At 41.2% G+C, this 17892-nt stretch overlaps 1 protein-coding gene across 1 annotated transcript; it reads right to left on the bottom strand.

Moving 5' to 3' along the window:
- Positions 1 to 1247: 1247 nt before the first annotated feature.
- LOC139649502 (sialoadhesin-like) lies at positions 1248 to 10131 on the bottom strand. Its single transcript, XM_071525920.1, has 6 exons — positions 9997 to 10131; positions 8992 to 9027; positions 7938 to 8198; positions 7405 to 7635; positions 2340 to 2498; positions 1248 to 1381 (listed from the first exon to the last, which is right to left on the bottom strand). Exons 1-5 carry the CDS (start codon positions 10025 to 10027, stop codon positions 2341 to 2343), a joined length of 717 nt encoding a protein of 238 aa, XP_071382021.1. The 5' UTR covers positions 10028 to 10131; the 3' UTR covers positions 1248 to 1381; position 2340.
- Positions 10132 to 17892: the final 7761 nt, after the last annotated feature.

The raw sequence follows: 17892 nt of genomic DNA, 5'->3' as shown, positions 1-17892 counted from the left end.
TGAAGCCGATTGGACGGAAACCTCCAGAGTGAGTCGTGACATTTCGACCCGGTGGGCGGGGCTTCCTCACTTAGATTGTGCGGATCGTGTTTCTGATCGGCTGCAGAGGTCGTCCGAAGGATCTGATCACAGTGCCGCCGTGATGCGTCTTGTGTGCGTTTCTCCTCCAGGTGAGTTCACCAGATACAGATCGCATTTTGATACCAGCTGCAAATGAGGACTATGAGGCAGGTAGGTAGGTTGGCTACTCTCATTCTTTTAAACCTTGTTCAAAAAATGGGACACCTACTCTGACAAAATACAAAAATTACATATTGTGTTGCAAAACTCACAGCACATTAAAGCAAATTGTGGTATTTTTTAAAGATTAGTACAGAGGTTAATAACTTTATTTCTAGGGCTTTTCAAAACACGTTACTGAGTGCTTAACAAACAGGCAGCAAAAAGAAACAGCAAAACAGTCAGTAAAATGAAATAATCAAGTTCAGTGTAAAACTGAAAAGTCCTCCTGCTTGACTAAATGAGAACTTTTACAGACTGGCTGCTTTAGATTTTACACTGAAGGATCAACTTAAGCTAATGACCTTTGAAATAAATCTCACTCACTCACTCACTCACTCACTCACTCACACTCACACACACACCCTTGTATGATAAGAGCTCTTAATAGACTACGGTTGCGGTTACATGGCCTAGTTTTCTAGTAGCTGATATAGAAAAAAACACAGACAAAACACACAGACAGACAGAGAGAATGTGTAGATTTGTGCAGCACAGACACACACAGACACACGCTAGTCCTGCTGCTGTCTCACTTGTCAGGACTCTACGCGACACAGGACTTAATGTCTCTGCACCAACTACAACACAAGCAGAAATATAAAAAATACTTCTTTATAAGGAATATCTTGAATCACAGTTACTGGCTCCTCTGGTCCCTCATCACCCCCCAGAGTCCAGAATGAAAGCTGCCAGAGAGGCTGAGGACAGGATGAAACTGGTTAGACTGGTTGGTGGTGCTGCAGGTTAAGTAGAGCGCAGCAACTCAACTGGTAGTGAACTGCAGACATAAAGCACTGCAATTCAAGTGGGGAAATATCAGATTTAATATTTTAAATATTACATTTTGGGGCCCTCTTTTAACATAACTCTGTTACCAGTAAAACTGTTGATGGGTTGGGGTGAAGTGCTGGCTCCAGCTCGTCCCGGCTGAACTCCAGTAGACCAGTAAGTATATAGTATGTATGGTCTGTCTTCCGTTGGTCTCAGAAGTGATGCTCGGTGGTGACATCGGCAGTGATGTCATCATACTCGTCTTCCGATCCGTCATCAGCCTGGTTGTGTGCGGCTGTTGCCATGGAGACGGGAGGCGGGGCATTTCCTGCAGTCAGAGCAGAGTTAAAGGAGAATTTAGATAATTAGATAATTTATCCACCGCTAACATGAACAGAACTGATGGAGTCAGAAATCAACACCAAAAACGTATTGAAACTAATAATGATAGTGTTTGATTTATTGATTGATTGACTGATTAAGTGACTGATGGATTCAGTTAGTGTTCAGCTGTTTTTTGTAAAGTTGTTTAGTCACTGACCTCCAGGCCTGTGGCAGTGTATAGACAACATTAGCAGAGTCAACATGCAGTAAGGACAGAACACCACTCGTTAATTAGTTAGTTAGTAGTCAGTTAATTAGTCTCCCAGCTAGAGACTAAACTACTAGATAGTTAGTTTGTTCGTTAGCTAATCTGTTACCTCCAGGCCTGTGTTGGGATATAGAATAAACTGCATTAGAAGAGTTCAGATGCAGTGCATATAGATCATCACTAGAAAGATAGATTGTCATTTATAGTAGTTAGTTGGTCCGTTATCTCCAGGCCTGTCTCAGGATATACAGTAAATGGAATTAGGTGTTGAGATGCAGTGAAAATAATCACCATATACATTTAGTTTTTTAGTTAGTTAGCTACTTGGTCAGTCATTTAGTTAGTCTCTTGCCTCCAGGCCTGTTGCAATATAACAACAGCATTAAGAGAGTTGAGATGCAAAAAAACAAAAAAAATAGATCATCACTAGGTAGATAGTCATTTAGTTAGTAATTTAGTTAGCTAGCTAGTAATTTAGTTAGCTAGCTAGTAATTTAGTTAGTTAGCTAGTTAATTATTTATTTAGTCTCTTGCCTCCAGGCCTGTTGCAATATACAACAGTATTAAGAGAGTTGAGATGCAATAAAAATAAATCACCACTAGGTAGATAGTCATTCAGTTAGTAATTTAGTTAGCTAGCTAGTAATTTAGTTAGTTAGTCAGTTAGTTATTTAGCTACTTTTTAGTTACTTACCTCAAGGTCTGTTGCGATATAAAGACAGCATTAGGAGAGTTGAGATGAAGTAAGGACACAACACCACTAGGTGGCAGACCAGTCTGGCAATAGGTAGGAGGGGAGCTGTGGGAGGGGGCGGAGCTGAGGAAGTGGGTGGAGCTGTGGCAGTGGGGAGAGCTAAGGAGAGAGAAGCACACAGGTGAACATCTGGATGAGAGAAAATCCTCGACCAAAGCTTGTTAAAATACTGAAAAATATGTTCACACCTTCATTGTTGAACACTCTGTTCAGTCTAATTTGTAGTTTATTAAACAGTTGCATAGATCAACTGTTGTCAGTTTAACAACTCTGTACACACAAAAATAATAAAAAAAGACAAGGGGCTTGTAAAAAGTCCCACCTCAAAAGGAACAAATAATGAAAATATAAAGATGAGATACAGACACAACTAAATTACATCAAAAGAGAAACTAAACCACAAAACTCAGTATGGAGGAAATGTCAAAGCTAGACAAGCTAAGATTTGTATTTATAAATTTGTATTGCGGTTTGCCGCCCACAGATGCCATGACATGATCAACGTGCTGTGTTGAAGTTAACTGGTAGTTACTCACAATTTGATGATCGGGTGGTCCAGGGGTTTGAATGGCTACCGATAATTGTTGGGTTATGCTATAAACTGTTTCGGCTGACTGTCGTGTCATAGATGAAACCAAACCAAAACCCCAAACAAACAAACATTCCCAAAAATAAAACCAATCAAAAACCAGTGGGGAATAAACTAATTCATCAAACAAACTAAGATTAAATCAAACAAAATAACCAAAACACGCGGCGGTTAAAGACTGTGTCTTCACGGCGTCTTCCACAGTTCCCATTTCAGCACACCTGCCTTAATTAAGGGGCTTCTGTGAGGTCAGGTGATGCCATACGTTTGGTTTAGCACCAAAAACTACCACTAGGGGCTGCCAAACTATTTACATTGAAATAATTGAAAAGAATAGGAAATTATAAAAGCTTTCTAGAAATGGCTCTAACACACCGGCCCCTATTGTTATGGCCATTGAGCTTAACAATAAACAAAATAATTAGAGCCATAAAACAAAATATTTCTTTCCTTAAATATAAAGCTTTTAAAGTCATTGTGAGAATCCACTTGAATGACTTAAGTCCATTATACAGTCTCTCTGTTCTCAGACGCTGGAACTAGCAAACATAATTTGCTTATGGGTCGTTCCAGTGTGTTTGTACAGATCGTACCAATCCTCTTGCCCCGGGTCGGGTTTCAAGGATTCTTGCAATCAACCAAGACCCGCGGGGAGCGTTAGAGTCTGCTATCATTACAACGTCTCCTTCAATGAAATTCCTCCTGATGCGGTTCCATTTTTGTCTTTGCTGCATCAATGGTAAGTACTCCCTTACCCATCGCGTCCAGAACAAGTCTGAGATATATTGTATTTGTCTCCATCGACGTCTTGTATATAGATCTTCCGGTTTGAATAGGCCTAGTGGCAAGTTGGGTTGAATCTTGAGTTGTAGAAGATGGTTAGGTGTAAGTGGCTCAAGATCATTAAGGTCGTTTTGAAACTGTAGTTAATGGACGACTGTTGAGTATAGCCTCTACCTCACATAAGATTGTGTGAAGTCCCTGCAGATTGTTGTCTGCAAACTGATGGCAACGTTTTCTTTACAAGGCGAATCAGCCTTTCCCACCGTGGTGTGCACCTGAGGGTGGGTTAAAAATCCATGAAACACCCTTTTGCTGTAGTGTTTTTTCTATTTTGTTGACGTTCCATTCCTTCATGGCATCCTTCAATTCCTTTTCTGTTGCAATGAAGTTGGTTCCATTGTCTGACCGGATTTCTTTGACTTGGCCTCTCCGACTAATGAAGCGCCTGAATGCGTTGATACACGAGTCAGTATCAAGTGAATGAGCCAGTTCCAGGTGTATTGCTCGGCTGGCAAGGCAGGTAAATATGACTCTGTACCTTTTCACAATGTTACGTCCTCTCTTAACTTCCATTGGGCCAAAGTAGTCTACACCGAAGTGAGTGAATGGTGGATGGTCAGGCGTAATTCTATCCTTTGGTAAATCCGCCATTTTTTGTTCTCCAATGTTGGCATGTAGACGTCGACAGGTGACGCATTCTGATATTATTTTTCTTGCAAGAGTGTTTGCACATGGGATCCAGTACTGTTGTCTCAGTTTTGATAGCATGTGATTTCTGTCCAACTTGATTATGAATGTCTCTGAGCAGGATTTTGGAAACATGATGAATTTTCGGGAGAATGGCTGGATGCTTTCTCTCTTCTGGCATAGCCATCTTGCCCAGTCTACCCCCTACTCTCAGAACTCCTCCTTGTAATATTGGATCCAGTGTATAGAGTGAACTTTCTGTTTTTACACTGTTTCCCCTTTGCAATGCGACCAGTTCCTCTCGTAATGATCATATGCAGTTGTCCTCCATCTTTCTCGAAGCTTAAAGGGAAGCTTTGATACCACTTTTTTCATATTTGAAGGATTATTCATCTCTTCCACAAATTCCACATCCTGCATGGTGTTACAACAGCCCTTGAGAAACAGTGCATAGTCACTCAATCCTCTCCTGTCTTCTGTTTTAATAGCATTCCAGCCAAGAGCCTTTTCTAAGCAGGCAGCTGCTATTAACAAGCCATTTCCAAAGTTATCTTGGAGCAGTGTTTTTGCTTCCAGGTAGCCTCTTTTAGGATCCATATACTGACAACTTCGAACAAGCTCTTTGGGACGTCCTTCAGTAAATTGCTCAAGAAAAAACAAGCAGTCACAAAAATTGTCAGTTTTGCCTTCGATAACATGTTCAAATGCACATATGAAAGTGAGGTACTGCAGTGGATCTCCTTTGAACACTGGGATTTCTCTTGGAAGCAGAGCGTGTCGCTGTTCCTTAATCAACAGCTCTGTGATTTCATTTTGCCTTTTCATAATTTGGAACAGCTCACCCCTTTTCACATCATCATTTTGTGTTGTATCTGAGCGGCCATCATGTCTCAAATTGAGTCCACCTAAATTCATTGAGTGGTGAGATCTGTGTTGTCTGTGGCTTGAAGGCCTCCTCTGATACTCCATTTGTGAGGATTTTCTTTGCGTTCCCAGTCCTTCACCACTAGAGGCATCATGATCCAATTCCCTCAATGAATGTTGAGATTGGCAGGGTTCTTTTGAAGATGTTGCTCCATAATTAGTATCCTCACCATCATCATCATTGCCACCGTCATCATTTTCCGATTCTTCCTCGGGGTTGGACCATTCTTTCATTGCCTTTTGTTTTACAGCAAAGTCTCTTTCCTCCAATTTTTCCAATGTCTGTATTCTTTTAGTAGTTGCAGCAATATCAGTTTCAAGGGCTAGTTTTTCGTTTTCAGCTTGTAGCTTTGTCTCTTCTCTTTCCAAAGCATGTTTTTTCTCTAAAGCAGCAGCTCGTGCAAAAAGTGCTGCCCTCTCAGCCTCGGCCTTTCTGCGGGCAGAGGAAGCTGTAGAGGACTTGCTGCTGGATGAGTAATGACTACCTTTTCTGGATCTACTAATCATTCCAACAGAAACTGTAGAAATATCCTTATGTCGAGTTTCAGTGGAAGGTTCAGGCGTGTCTTGAATGCAAGCTGAAGCTTTAACAACCCATTTCTTTACTGCATCTTGGAAATCCTTGAAATAGTGCAACTTGGGTAAATACCAGTCATTATGGTCACCCTGTTTTTCCTCTTCAGACATAATTTCTTGTGTTGAATAATGCAAGGTTGTGAATTCACTTATAAGATCATCAAACACTGATTTAAGTTGTTGCACTTCCTTAATGTTTATATAATCAATCAAGAGAGGTTCAATACAATTTCTTTTGCTGGTCAACTTTCCAAGCTTTGCTTTCCTTGCATTTAGCAATTTAGTAAGCTGGGCCTCCACTGCCTTCTCAGTAACCTTGACAGTCCTTTTCTCATTGGCTGCCTCTGCATTCTCATTGATAGGCTCGATTTCATTTTTAGAATTATCTTTTTTCTCAGCCATTGTAGCTTAATTCCAACATTCCACTTTGCCCAGATAAATATCAAACAATGTGATTGAATAGAAGTTGATTCAAGGTTGAACAGAATGTCGTTCTTAACTCTGTATTCACGGCTACGTTTCTTTTACTCGTACAGCGCAGAGCGCACTGCCAGGAATAGGCTTATATAACGTTGTTTCCGACTTTAAATAGTAGCGTGATTCGTTACATCCACAATACTGCAGCAAAGCGATTGAATGTAGAAAAGAAATGTAATATCCACAATCCATACGGTATAATCCGTTCCACAGAATTCCACCAGTTTATCACATTATCTTCAGAACAATTCAGTGCAAGCCGTAGTGATAATCGTCCAGTTAGAGAAATTATTTAAGACAAATTCAGTCCTTTTATTTCCATAAAGAGTCGTCATCCACACTTCATAGTTAATTCTTATTTGCTTTCCACATTGACGTTAACTCTTTTCTTCCATTCATGTCATATTGTTGAGAGTCTTCAACTATATTGCGGCTTGCCGCCCACAGACGCCATGACATGATCAACGCGCTGTGTTGAAGTTAACTGGTAGTTATTTACAGTTTGATGATCCACGGAGTTCGGGTGGTCCAGGGGTTTGAATGGCTACCGATAATTGTTGGGTTAGGCTATAAACTGTTTCGGCTGACTGTCGTGTCATAGATGAAACCAAACCAAAACCCCAAACAAACATTCCCAAAAATAAAACCAATCAAAAACCAGTGGGGAATAAACTAATTCATCAAACAAACTAAGATTAAATCAAACAAAATAACCAAAACACGTGGCGGTTAAAGACTGTGTCTTCACAGCGTCTTCCACAGTTCCCATTTCAGCACACCTGCCTTAATTAAGGGGCTTCTGTGAGGTCAGGTGATGCCATACGTTTGGTTTAGCACCAAAAACTACCACTAGGGGCTGCCAAACTATTTACATTGAAATAATTGAAAAGAATAGGAAATTATAAAAGCTTTCAAGAAATGGCTCTAACAAAGTGTTTATAAAAAGTCCCACCAGAGTAACGTCCTCACCTCTCACTCTCAGACTCTTAGACTCTCCAAGACCAGAGATGTGACACTTGTAGAGGCCTTCATCAGACTTGGAAACATGGTGGATGGTCATCTGTCCTGTAGGCTCGGTCCTGATGAGGGAGCCATCTTTATAGAAATCAGCTGGGAGGTTGGAGGGAGTCTTGGTTGTACAGTTCAGAGTCACAGCAGCTCCCTCCATCACAGGAAGGACAGGACTCTGCAGGATCACAACTGAACACAGAGACACACTACATGATTTAATCCATTTACAGACAGCTTCATCAATACTAATACCACCTGAACACAGAGACACACTACATGATTTAATCCATTTACAGACAGCTTCATCAATACTAATACCATCTGAACACAGACACACTACATGATTTAATCCATTTACAGTTAGCTTCATCAATACTAATACCATCTGAACACAGAGACACACTACATGATTTAATCCATTTAGAAACAGAAAGACATTGATAATGAATATGCATTTATTTAGTTATTCGCTAAATGCTGTATGGACTTACCAGTGACAGTGATGTTGACGGTGTTGCTGGTTGCTCCCTCTCTGGACTCACACCAGTAAAATCCACTGTCTGTTTGGACTGCATAACTGATGTTACAGGAAGAACCTGTTGATTTTCCCCAGTCAACTCCACACTCAGTTGTCTTTCCTCTGGTCGTCCTCCTCACCGTCCATCCAGCAGAGCTGTCGTCCTCCTCACAGCTCAGAGAGAGAAACTCTCCACGAAAAAACTGAGATCTACTGGGACTCACAGTCAGAGGGGCTGGTGGTAATTGGGGGGAAGGAGGGCAGAGGGGGGTTAATTTCTGTGCCGTTTTTGACTGAACTGATCATTTCATCACTGATCCATCTGACTGATTTAGTGTTTAGATAATGTCAGCTTGTTAGCTAGCTTAACATAGCATCCGGTCAGCTAACCATCACTGTCTTGTTAGCACATCTGATTAGCACACTAGCTAATGTATCTAGTAGCAGTTAGTGTTGGCAGTGGCTAGTAGTCACATGTTACCATTAGCATCAGTTGCTTTGCTAAATTAGCCTGCTGGCTGTGGGGGCGTGTCCGACGCCGGTGAGTCCATCTCTAACTGTAAAGATGTTCTTTGTTCTTCTGTCCATGAGAAGATTGCTCTCTCAAAGACAAGTTGGGAGAATGTTCTCCACAAGTACTACAATAATTACTATTATTACTAGCCTATTAGTACTACAATATTTTCTTTTATTGCTGCTGTTGGATTTTATTGTATGTAAAGCACTTTGTAAACATTGTTTTTAGAAAAGTGCTATACAAATAAAGTTATTATTATTATTACAATCACCTACTGTAAAGCCATTGGCTGTGCATTGAAAGGTCAGTGACTGAAAACCTCTCTCCATAGAACTCAATGGCCGAGGCGCACACAAAATATTCGTTGTAAATGTCAATCACATCAGTGTCAGGTCTCACCCTAAACTCTGCCCAAATTCCCAAACTATCCAAAACACTAGCTTTCTATCAGTGTTTCCTACAAAATGCCAATCATAACTGTTTGGGACTGTCATGGGTGAAGTGTACCAACCTTGTGTGGGTCTGCAGCACAGCAACATGGTCAGCACTAGAGAGAGAGAGAGAGAGAGAGTAAACTTTATTGTCCCCGAGGGGAAATTTGTCTTGGGCACAGTGCTACAATCCGTTGCTTCACATAAAAAAAAACATCACAAAATATGAGAAGCGTTTGAAACAGTTGCTTCACATAAAAATCATCATAAAGACATACATTTGACATTGACAGCACGACTGCTTAAAAAAGAAACTAGGAATTAAAGTGCAAAAGTGCTAAGTGCTAAAGTGCTTGTGTATTTATTGCACATTGCTCTATTGCACTAAGATTTAGCATTAGAGTTCAGCAGCTTGATGGAGGCTGGAACAAACGATAGCTTCAAGCGGTTTGATTTGCACTTCCTGATGGCAGAGGTTCGTATTCAGAGAAGAGAGGATGCACTAAAGAGAAATGAGACTCAGGTTGGTTTGAGGTTTTGCACATAGTTAGACAACTTAGAAAACTGAAAGACCCAGTGCTGTAGTGCACCCAAAACATCTATAATATCTTCCATCCTTCAAATGAATTGTACTTTGTGTTACAGGATATTAATTTGGCTATACTGTGTAACTGCAGTACTAATACAGGATGAATACATTAAGGAGGCTTTCTATAGTGGCTGCCACTGTAGCTCTCAGACTCCAAAAATCAGCTGGTAGTGGACTGATGTTTGCCTTTCATAAATGTGACTACACCAATTTACCATCTAATCCTCTGTGATCTGAGAAACAGCACTGACCCCAGACCAAAGCTCTGACTAGTCACTCATCAGCATTGTTTTTTATTATCTATAGCTTATTCTTAGCTGCCCAGTTTCCCCCTGGGGATCAATAAAGTCCATCTTGTCTTTCATGCATATCATCCCCTCTATTACCTATTAGTGCCACCCAACAAAGCAGAAATGTCGTAAAAAATATTTTTGAAGAATGGGGCAAACACATCGACACACATTCTCTCTCACACACCCACACAGATTCTACTTACAGAGCAGCCATTGTGGAGATGTGCCCCCCATTCTCGGTGATATGAGATCAACGCTGAATTTTATCAGTCACACCATATAAAACCTGCCCTGTTCTTCATATGTGTGACTATATATCGGAGTGTCGTGGTTTTCTCTGCAGCAGCTACTAGGAAACAGGTCGAATTTGATTTGATAACACATAAGTGAAGTGACAAAACCACAGTGATAAAAACACAGGAAGAAGACATGCAAATGAGAAAAAAAACCCACAAGGGGCTTATAAAGCATCTCCTCTCAAAATGAATGAGAGAAAGAAACAAAATCAAGAAAGATGACAAGCAAAGACACAACTGACACCAGAATCTAAACAACAGACCACAACATGGTGGAACCACAGTAGAACAACCAGGCATAGCTGCAAGATGCATTAAATTACAATTAAACTAAACCTGATGGAGCAAATGGGGGGAAACAGGGGAGGTGAGAGAGTGAGAGAGAATTGAACAGACGGTTAATTTCTGTGCTGTTTTTGACTGAACTGATCATTTCATCATTGATCCATCTGATTGATTTTGTGTTTAGATAATGTCAGCTCGTGAGTTAGCTAACGGTAGTATCTGGTCAGCTAACCATCACTGTCTTGTTGTTAACATATCTGATTAGCACACTAGCTAACATAGCTAGTAGCAGCTAGCATTAGTAGTGGCTAGTAGTCACACATGTAAACGGGTGGTAATTTATCATCACACATGTAAACGGGTGGTAATTTATCACTCAGTCACGTTCAGAGGTGGGTCAGCCTGTCAGTCATTGCCAGGCTGCCAATCACAGTTGTATCCTCTGTTTGTTAAATTGGAGACTTACAGAAATAACCAGCATCTTCCTGGAGCTGAGGCCTGTGGCACTGCTGAAAGGAAGTGAACAGGAAGTGATTTTGTACCTGCCTCTCTTTGTTTTTACCACAACAACATGGTCATCAAGAGCTAAATACACTCTATAACTGAAGACTATCAAACTACATCACTCCTCTATGGACACTACTGTATACACTGTCAAACTATATCATGGTTTACAAAATAATTTTCTTCAAATCATGTCTGTTCTTTGTTAAGCATCTAAATAATAAGTTGCATTACTGGAAATGTATTTAATCTATTAGTTTACATGGACTGCTGCCATACAGTGATGTATGGTGATATATATACTGTATACAGTAAATTATTTTTATGATGGTAAGACAACATACATCACATTGTTGTATCAGCAGTGTTTCTATGTAAAATGCTATAAGCTGTTTACTAATGATACTGTATTCTATGTAATGTGCTATAAACAATGTTTTCTGATGTTACTGTTTTCAATGTATACAATATGCTATCAGCTGTTTGCTAATATTTCTGTATTCTCCATAGAAGAGATGAAGGCAGGCTAATCGACTAGAGATCACATTGTAATAAACTGATTATTAATTAATAAACTGATCATTAATGAAAGAACTAATTATTAATTAGATCTTTGTGTCATTGTGAAACTGGACCCAACCTTGACTTGTTACAGATAAAAAAAAAAAACCCTGTAAGAGGAGGTGAGGAGGTAGAGCTCAGTCAGGAAGAAGAGATGTCAACACACATACTGTACACACACACACACACACACACACACACACACACACACACACACACACGCACACACCTTTTGGCACCTCAAGAACTATATGTATAACTCAAATGTCTGAGTTTACAAAACTATTCCTACAATGTGAAATCCACCTAATACTACTACTACTAATAATAATAATAACGATGAAAATAATCCTCATTATAATGATAATAATAAGCTTTATTTATATAGCACTTATCTAAATGCAGACTGGGTAGTAGATTTAGTAGTACTGGTACTGTACCAATAGGACCAGTACAGGTACAGTACTGGTCCAGTTATTTCTGTACTGGTTACACACCAGTATCTGTCCCATTAAATAAGATATGGACTGTTCTGTCATCCTGCTGACTGGAAAGTGGCTCTTTGCTGACATTTAGTGGTGTAAATTGACAATTGCCCCAATTTGTATTAGGCTTGATTGTGGATGATGGACACATTTGGAACAAATCAGTTCAGAATCAGAATCAAGTTTATTGCCAAGTAAGTTTTCACAGTACAAGGAATTTGCTTTGGTATGGAGGTGCATACAATAAACATAAACGTGGAGAAAAATAATAAAATAAAATAATAATAATAATAATTATAAAATAAAAATATAATACAAATATAATAAGAAATATAAAAATATGTACAATGTATATGTGCAATATAACTCTTATGGGTATGTGCAACATATTTACCAGAGCATATGCAAAGGTATGGAGTATAGGGGGGGGATAGGGGTCTGTGTCAGTGGGGGTCCCGGGGCTTGTTGATGAGGGCAGCTGCAGACGGGAAGAAACTGTTCTTGTGGTGTGAGGTTTTGGTCCTGATGGACCGCAGCCTCCTGCCAGAGGGGAGCGTTTTAAAAAGTTTGTGTCCAGGGTGGGAGGGGTCGGCCACAATCTTTCCTGCTCGACTCAGGGTCCTGGAGGCGTACAGGTCCTGGAGGGAAGGTAGATTGCAGCCAATCACCTTCTCAGTGGAGCGAATGATACGCTGCAGTCTGCCCTTGTCCTTTGCAGTGGCAGCAGAGTATCAGATGGTGATGGAAGAGGTGAGGATGGACTCAATGATGAAGGAGTAGAAGTGCACCATCATCATCTTCGGCAGGTTGAACTTCCTCAGCTGCCGCAGGAAGTACATCCTCTGTTGTGCTTTTTTGGTGAGGGAGCTGATGTTCAGCTCCCACTTGAGGTCCTGGGTGATGATGGAGCCCAGGTGGTCCAGGTGGTCGATCTCCTGCCTGTAGGCTGACTCATCCCCACCAGAGATGAGCCCAATGAGGGTGGTGTCGTCCGCAAACTTCAGGAGCTTGACAGACTGATGACTGGAGGTGCAGCTGTTGGTGTACAGGGTGAAGAGTAGAGGGGAAAGAACGCAGCCTTGAGGGGAACCGGTGCTGATGGTCTGGGAGTCAGAGACGTGTTTTCCCAGCTTCACATGCTGCTTCCGGTCCGACAGAGTCTGTGATCCACCTGCAGGTGGAGTCAGGCACACTCAGCTGGGAGAGCTTGTCCTGTAGCAGAGCCGGGATGATTGTGTTGAAGGCTGAGCTGAAGTCCACAAACAGGATCCTGGCGTAGGTTCCTGGGGAGTCCAGGTGCTGGAGGATGAAATGGAGGGCCATGTTTATTGCGTCGTCTACAGACCTGTTGGCTCTGTAGGCGAACTGCAGGGGGTCCAGGAGTGGGTCAGTGAAGTTTTTGAGGTGTGACAGCACAAGGCGTTCAAATGACTTCATCACCACAGAGGTCAGGGCAACGGGTCTGTAATCATTAAGTCCTGTCAAAGTTCAAAGTTAGTCATATTAGTTTATTGATTATTTACTATTAACAAATTATTCTTTAGGCTACTTTAAAACCAGGAAAACAGATTATTTGTGCTATGTTGATCACTGCAGGGCAGTTTCTGTCTTGTTGAAGTTGTCTCCTGAATGGGAAAGCTTGGGCATCCGGCTAAGAGAGAAACAGACCATATCAATGGTCAAGAAACAAGAATTGCACAATACATTCACATGTAACACACACACACACACACACACACACACACACACACACACACACACACACACACACGGTGGTAGGAGAGTGAGTGGGAGGAGAGCGCGTGTGCGAGGAGAAAATACATTTTTGCTAGCAAGAAACTAGTTTGCCACACATTAAAACAATAAATTGCTTACGTTTACCAATCTCGATAGCCATTTATCAATCTCAATAGCTAGTAAGCTAATGTTATGCTAACGTTAGCGTAAAATGCTAGTATGCCATAACAGCGAGTCGTCTAATTTAGCTAACGGTTAACGTAAACGAAGTCAACTTGAGTGAAACTAGATAGATTCACTAGATCACTGCCTAAACTAAAGTCTCGAGTCATATTTTATGGGGTAACTCTTTGCACTTGCGCCGATAAGCGAGAGTTTACAAAACGGGTTAGTGCCAGATTTTGAATGGAGTTTATCGTGTTGGACCGTATGGAGGTGAGTTGAGTGTATCTGAGGCTTAACTTATCTGTGTGACAGGGAAAGTGTCCTGGACACGTTTTTTAACACTGAAAACCTGAACGGAATTCTTACTGTTTATTGCTTCCCATTATATAAATACTTGGTTTTTGATATAGCAGTTGTTTATGCATGAGGAAACTGGATGAAGTTGTCAACATCACTAAACGCACCCCTTTGATACCCATGCTTGTTGGCCGTGGTTGGTCATTGCAGTGAAGTGTTGCCACTGTATTAAAGCTAGGGTAGGCAACTTTATTTTACTGTTATTTGGCCAAAATGTCATATAATTATGTCATACACCTCCCTCTATCTATAATTCAAGCACTCTGATAGAAACCGGGCACACTGAGAACAAATGACATGATCAAGAACAAGTTAGTCAAGTTCTCTTTTCCGATTTTCTGAAAAACAGCCATCCACTTCTCGCTGGTCGATTTTGTGGGGTCCTGTCGTGCTGTTTCGATTTCTTCCCGGCTAGCGCAGAATTCCTCGTACAGTTTGTCCATGTTGACTGTGTCAGTCAACTTGAGGGCGACCGCCACCTCCTCCAAGTCAGAGAAAGTGAGTTTTTCAAAGAGGCCAATTGGTTTAAGCTTCATCATCACATTGTCTGAGGATAAATCAAACCACTTGTCAAAGTATGCAATGACAGAGTCGTAGAATCCCATTAAGTCCTCTTTCACTTTGGCCTTTTCCGTAGGCAGCATTTTTTCCATCAGCTGTCTGGTCTGGAATCCCCAAAAGCTGTCATCTTTTCTTTGCAGCATTTTTGCTTTGAATTTGCTGATTTCCTCGTAAACATCAGAGATGCAGAGTTGGGTTTCTTCTAGCTTCCTTACAAGCTGGTCAAAGACAAGTCCCACATTTTGGAAAAAACACAGGTATATTTCAACTGTGCCAGCTTTCTCCTCATCATCCACAAAAATCTTCTTCAGCACCACAGGACAGGCCTCCCCACGTGACCTGAAGTATGCCGTAATCGCTGGCCAGCTCTGTAAGAGACGATCAACAGCTGGATACAGTGACAGCCATCTAGTGCAGACGTGACGCAGAATTTCTCTCCACTCAATGTCCACAAAGGCGAAAAAACTACAAAGTTCCTCTCGCCGAGAAGCAGATACTGAGAAGTGGCTGTAAATCTTCAAGACAACTGTCTCTATGTCCACTGACAGCTGATCACATGCATGTTTACAAGAATTGTGAGCTACATGGGCTGGGCAATTTGCTTTCAAAATGTGACTGTTTTCACTGTGCAATAACTGGTAAACAGAGTGATGCTTGCCATAATTGACATTCGCATTGTCTGCAGCATAGGATGTGATACACTCTGTCTTAAGTTGATATTTTCTTAAACAATCCATTATAGCTCGGTGGATGCCATTGGCCGATTCATCACCGTCTTCATAAAAATCAAGTAGTTTACACTGTACTCCGTCAGATGGATTGAAGTATCTTAGGCACACAGGAAACATTTTTCGGTTCCCCTTGTTCGAGGCATCTGTGGCGACTGAAAAATAGACCGGCTCCTGCTCACCTTCGGTTGGAGACAGATCATTCAGAATATCTCGTACAGTTTTTGGACCAAGTACGTTGGCTGTTAGCATCTCGGCTTTGGTTCTTCCACAGTGGATTTTCTTCGCAGTATTGGAATCATTAAACATTGCACTGTTAAGCTTATTGAGAAAGTCCATGCTGTTGTAGCTCAGTCCGTGTTTAACTGTATGATATACAGATGAAATCTCACACGCAGCAACTTTGTCATTTTCGGTAGTAGTCGTGGCGAAGAACTTGCTAATGCTAGATGCACCTTTAGCTTGTGTAGTCCTCTTGTGGATTTCTGTGGCAGCATGTTGTTTCAGGTCGTTCTCTCCTCCATGGCTGATTAAAAACTCCCGACGACACAATGTGCAGAAGGCTCTGGACAAATCACCACTAACGGGTTTAACCCAATTATACTTTTCTTCCCACTGTTTATTGTATGCACAAAGTCTTTTCTTTTTCGGAGGCCCCGAATTTCCATTTTTTCCAGACAAGGAAAGAGGACGAGGCGAGAGTACACGTAGGCCTTATGGGGTTTCTCAACAACTGAGCGCCCCCTAGCGCCGTTCCCACACAGCACACAGGCCAGATTTAAAGGGATTATGCATGTAATTCTTATTATTTTTTTTAATGATTCAAATATGGGACAAATGACGTCCCGTACGGGAAGAACCACTTTTGACCCAAATACGGGATGTCCCGGCTAATACGGGACAGTTGGCAACCCTAACAGTAGCATTGGTTTGCGCTTTTATTTTGAGTGACCGTGCTCCATTTTTAATAATGTAAACAGTACGTTGTAATAGGTAAGCAGCTGTGATAGTTAGTAACAGCTAGTCAATGTAGTAGCCTGCTGGTAGAGACAAAGCTAGCAGAGCTAACATCATAGCTGGTTAGAAGCAAAAGCAGAGACAAACCGATCTGTACCGGTTGGAAGCGGGTTTGACTAGCTACGTTGTGGGTATGTGAAAGAGGGGCAAGACGTTAGAATACACATTTGAGCCTTCTTGAGCTGCCGTGGGTCTAAACGTTCTCGGTGAGGGAAACTGCTGCGATTCCAATAACTTTCAGAGCTACAGTCACTCAGCCTGAAGCTAGAGGAGGTAACGTTAGTGGGCGAATGTTGCTGTCTGTAGGTTCCTGCCGTAACAGTACAGCCTGATGTTTTATACTATTTTGCATGGTAGTCGTTACTGGAAACTCCAATTTTGGCCTCTACATGAATAATCTCCTTCGATATGGCGATCATTCATACGGAGGTGATTATTAGCCGGGATGCTAACGCCATCCTGTGTCTAGGTAGCGATATAGATCTAGCTCACTAGCACAGTTGTAATTTCAAGGAAACTAATTTAGGTTACAGTAACACAACTGCCGTTACGATGCTTTTTTTTTTTTACGAGCTACGTATTTTTTGCAGTTAGGATCGCCTAATAACATCCACTCCCCGGAAACCTGGATTGCAGACCATGGCTGCGCCTCCTGCCTCCACTCTCCCTTCAGAGACTCTGACAGGTGAGCATAACTTGCTGGCAGGCTAAGCTTTGCTAGGCCTACCACTGCATTGCATGGCTTCTTACATAGCTTTGGAAAATATGCTTACATGTGCCCATGTTTGTACTGATATGTACTTTTCCTGTAATTTGATGTCATAGCATTTTTTTAACACAGTAACAATTTTAGTCATGCTTTTGATTGTTATGTGGTTTCCATGAATACTGTAAGTTCACTTTTCAGAGATCAAAACACTCTCAGTGAAATGCTGCGGTCAGATATGTAATTTTGATATTCTTTCAAAAGGGCAAGGTCCACCACCGCACAAGATGGAGGCCTTCTGCACAGCCACTCCTACCTTACCCTACTGAACACTAACCCAGCTTTGGAGGCCACACCTTGTGTCTATCTTTGCACACTCAAATTCATGCAAAATCCATTATTTAGTCTTACCTGGCACTGTAAATATTACTGTTTGAGAATTTCTTTTTTTTTTTTTAGTATCTGTCAAAATTATTCTAAGGCTCACGTTTTATCCACATAAAAACGTTTAACAATGTTCAGATTAATGTTTAATTCATCTAAATTATGCCAGCATCTAATGCCTTGTCTACTTCATGGATGTAGAACACAGAAAAAAATCCTGATGCCTAAAAAGCGTCCCGTTTCCTGATTTCTGTTTTTATTCAGTTTTTGTTTTTTTTTTGTTATTCTGTTTGCTGTATGCTACTTTTTAATT

The sequence above is a fragment of the Centroberyx affinis genome, unplaced genomic scaffold (assembly GCF_046629955.1).
Source record: "Centroberyx affinis isolate AG114_WGS23_722 - 3 ecotype Tasmania unplaced genomic scaffold, CSIRO-AGI_Caff_v1 ptg001365l_1, whole genome shotgun sequence".
Lineage (NCBI taxonomy): Eukaryota > Metazoa > Chordata > Actinopteri > Beryciformes > Berycidae > Centroberyx > Centroberyx affinis.
This window is presented reverse-complemented; position numbering and strand designations above follow the sequence as displayed.

Coding starts and splice junctions, on each gene's coding strand:
- LOC139649502 (XM_071525920.1), bottom strand. CDS start 10,027: ATGGGGGGCACATCTCCACAATGGCTGCTCT. Junction 8,199..8,991: donor GTGCTGCAGACCCACACAAG/GTTGGTACACTT, acceptor AATTACCACCAG/CCCCTCTGACTGTGAGTCCC. Junction 2,499..7,404: donor TAAGAGTCTGAGAGTGAGAG/GTGAGGACGTTA, acceptor CTCTCTCCTTAG/CTCTCCCCACTGCCACAGCT.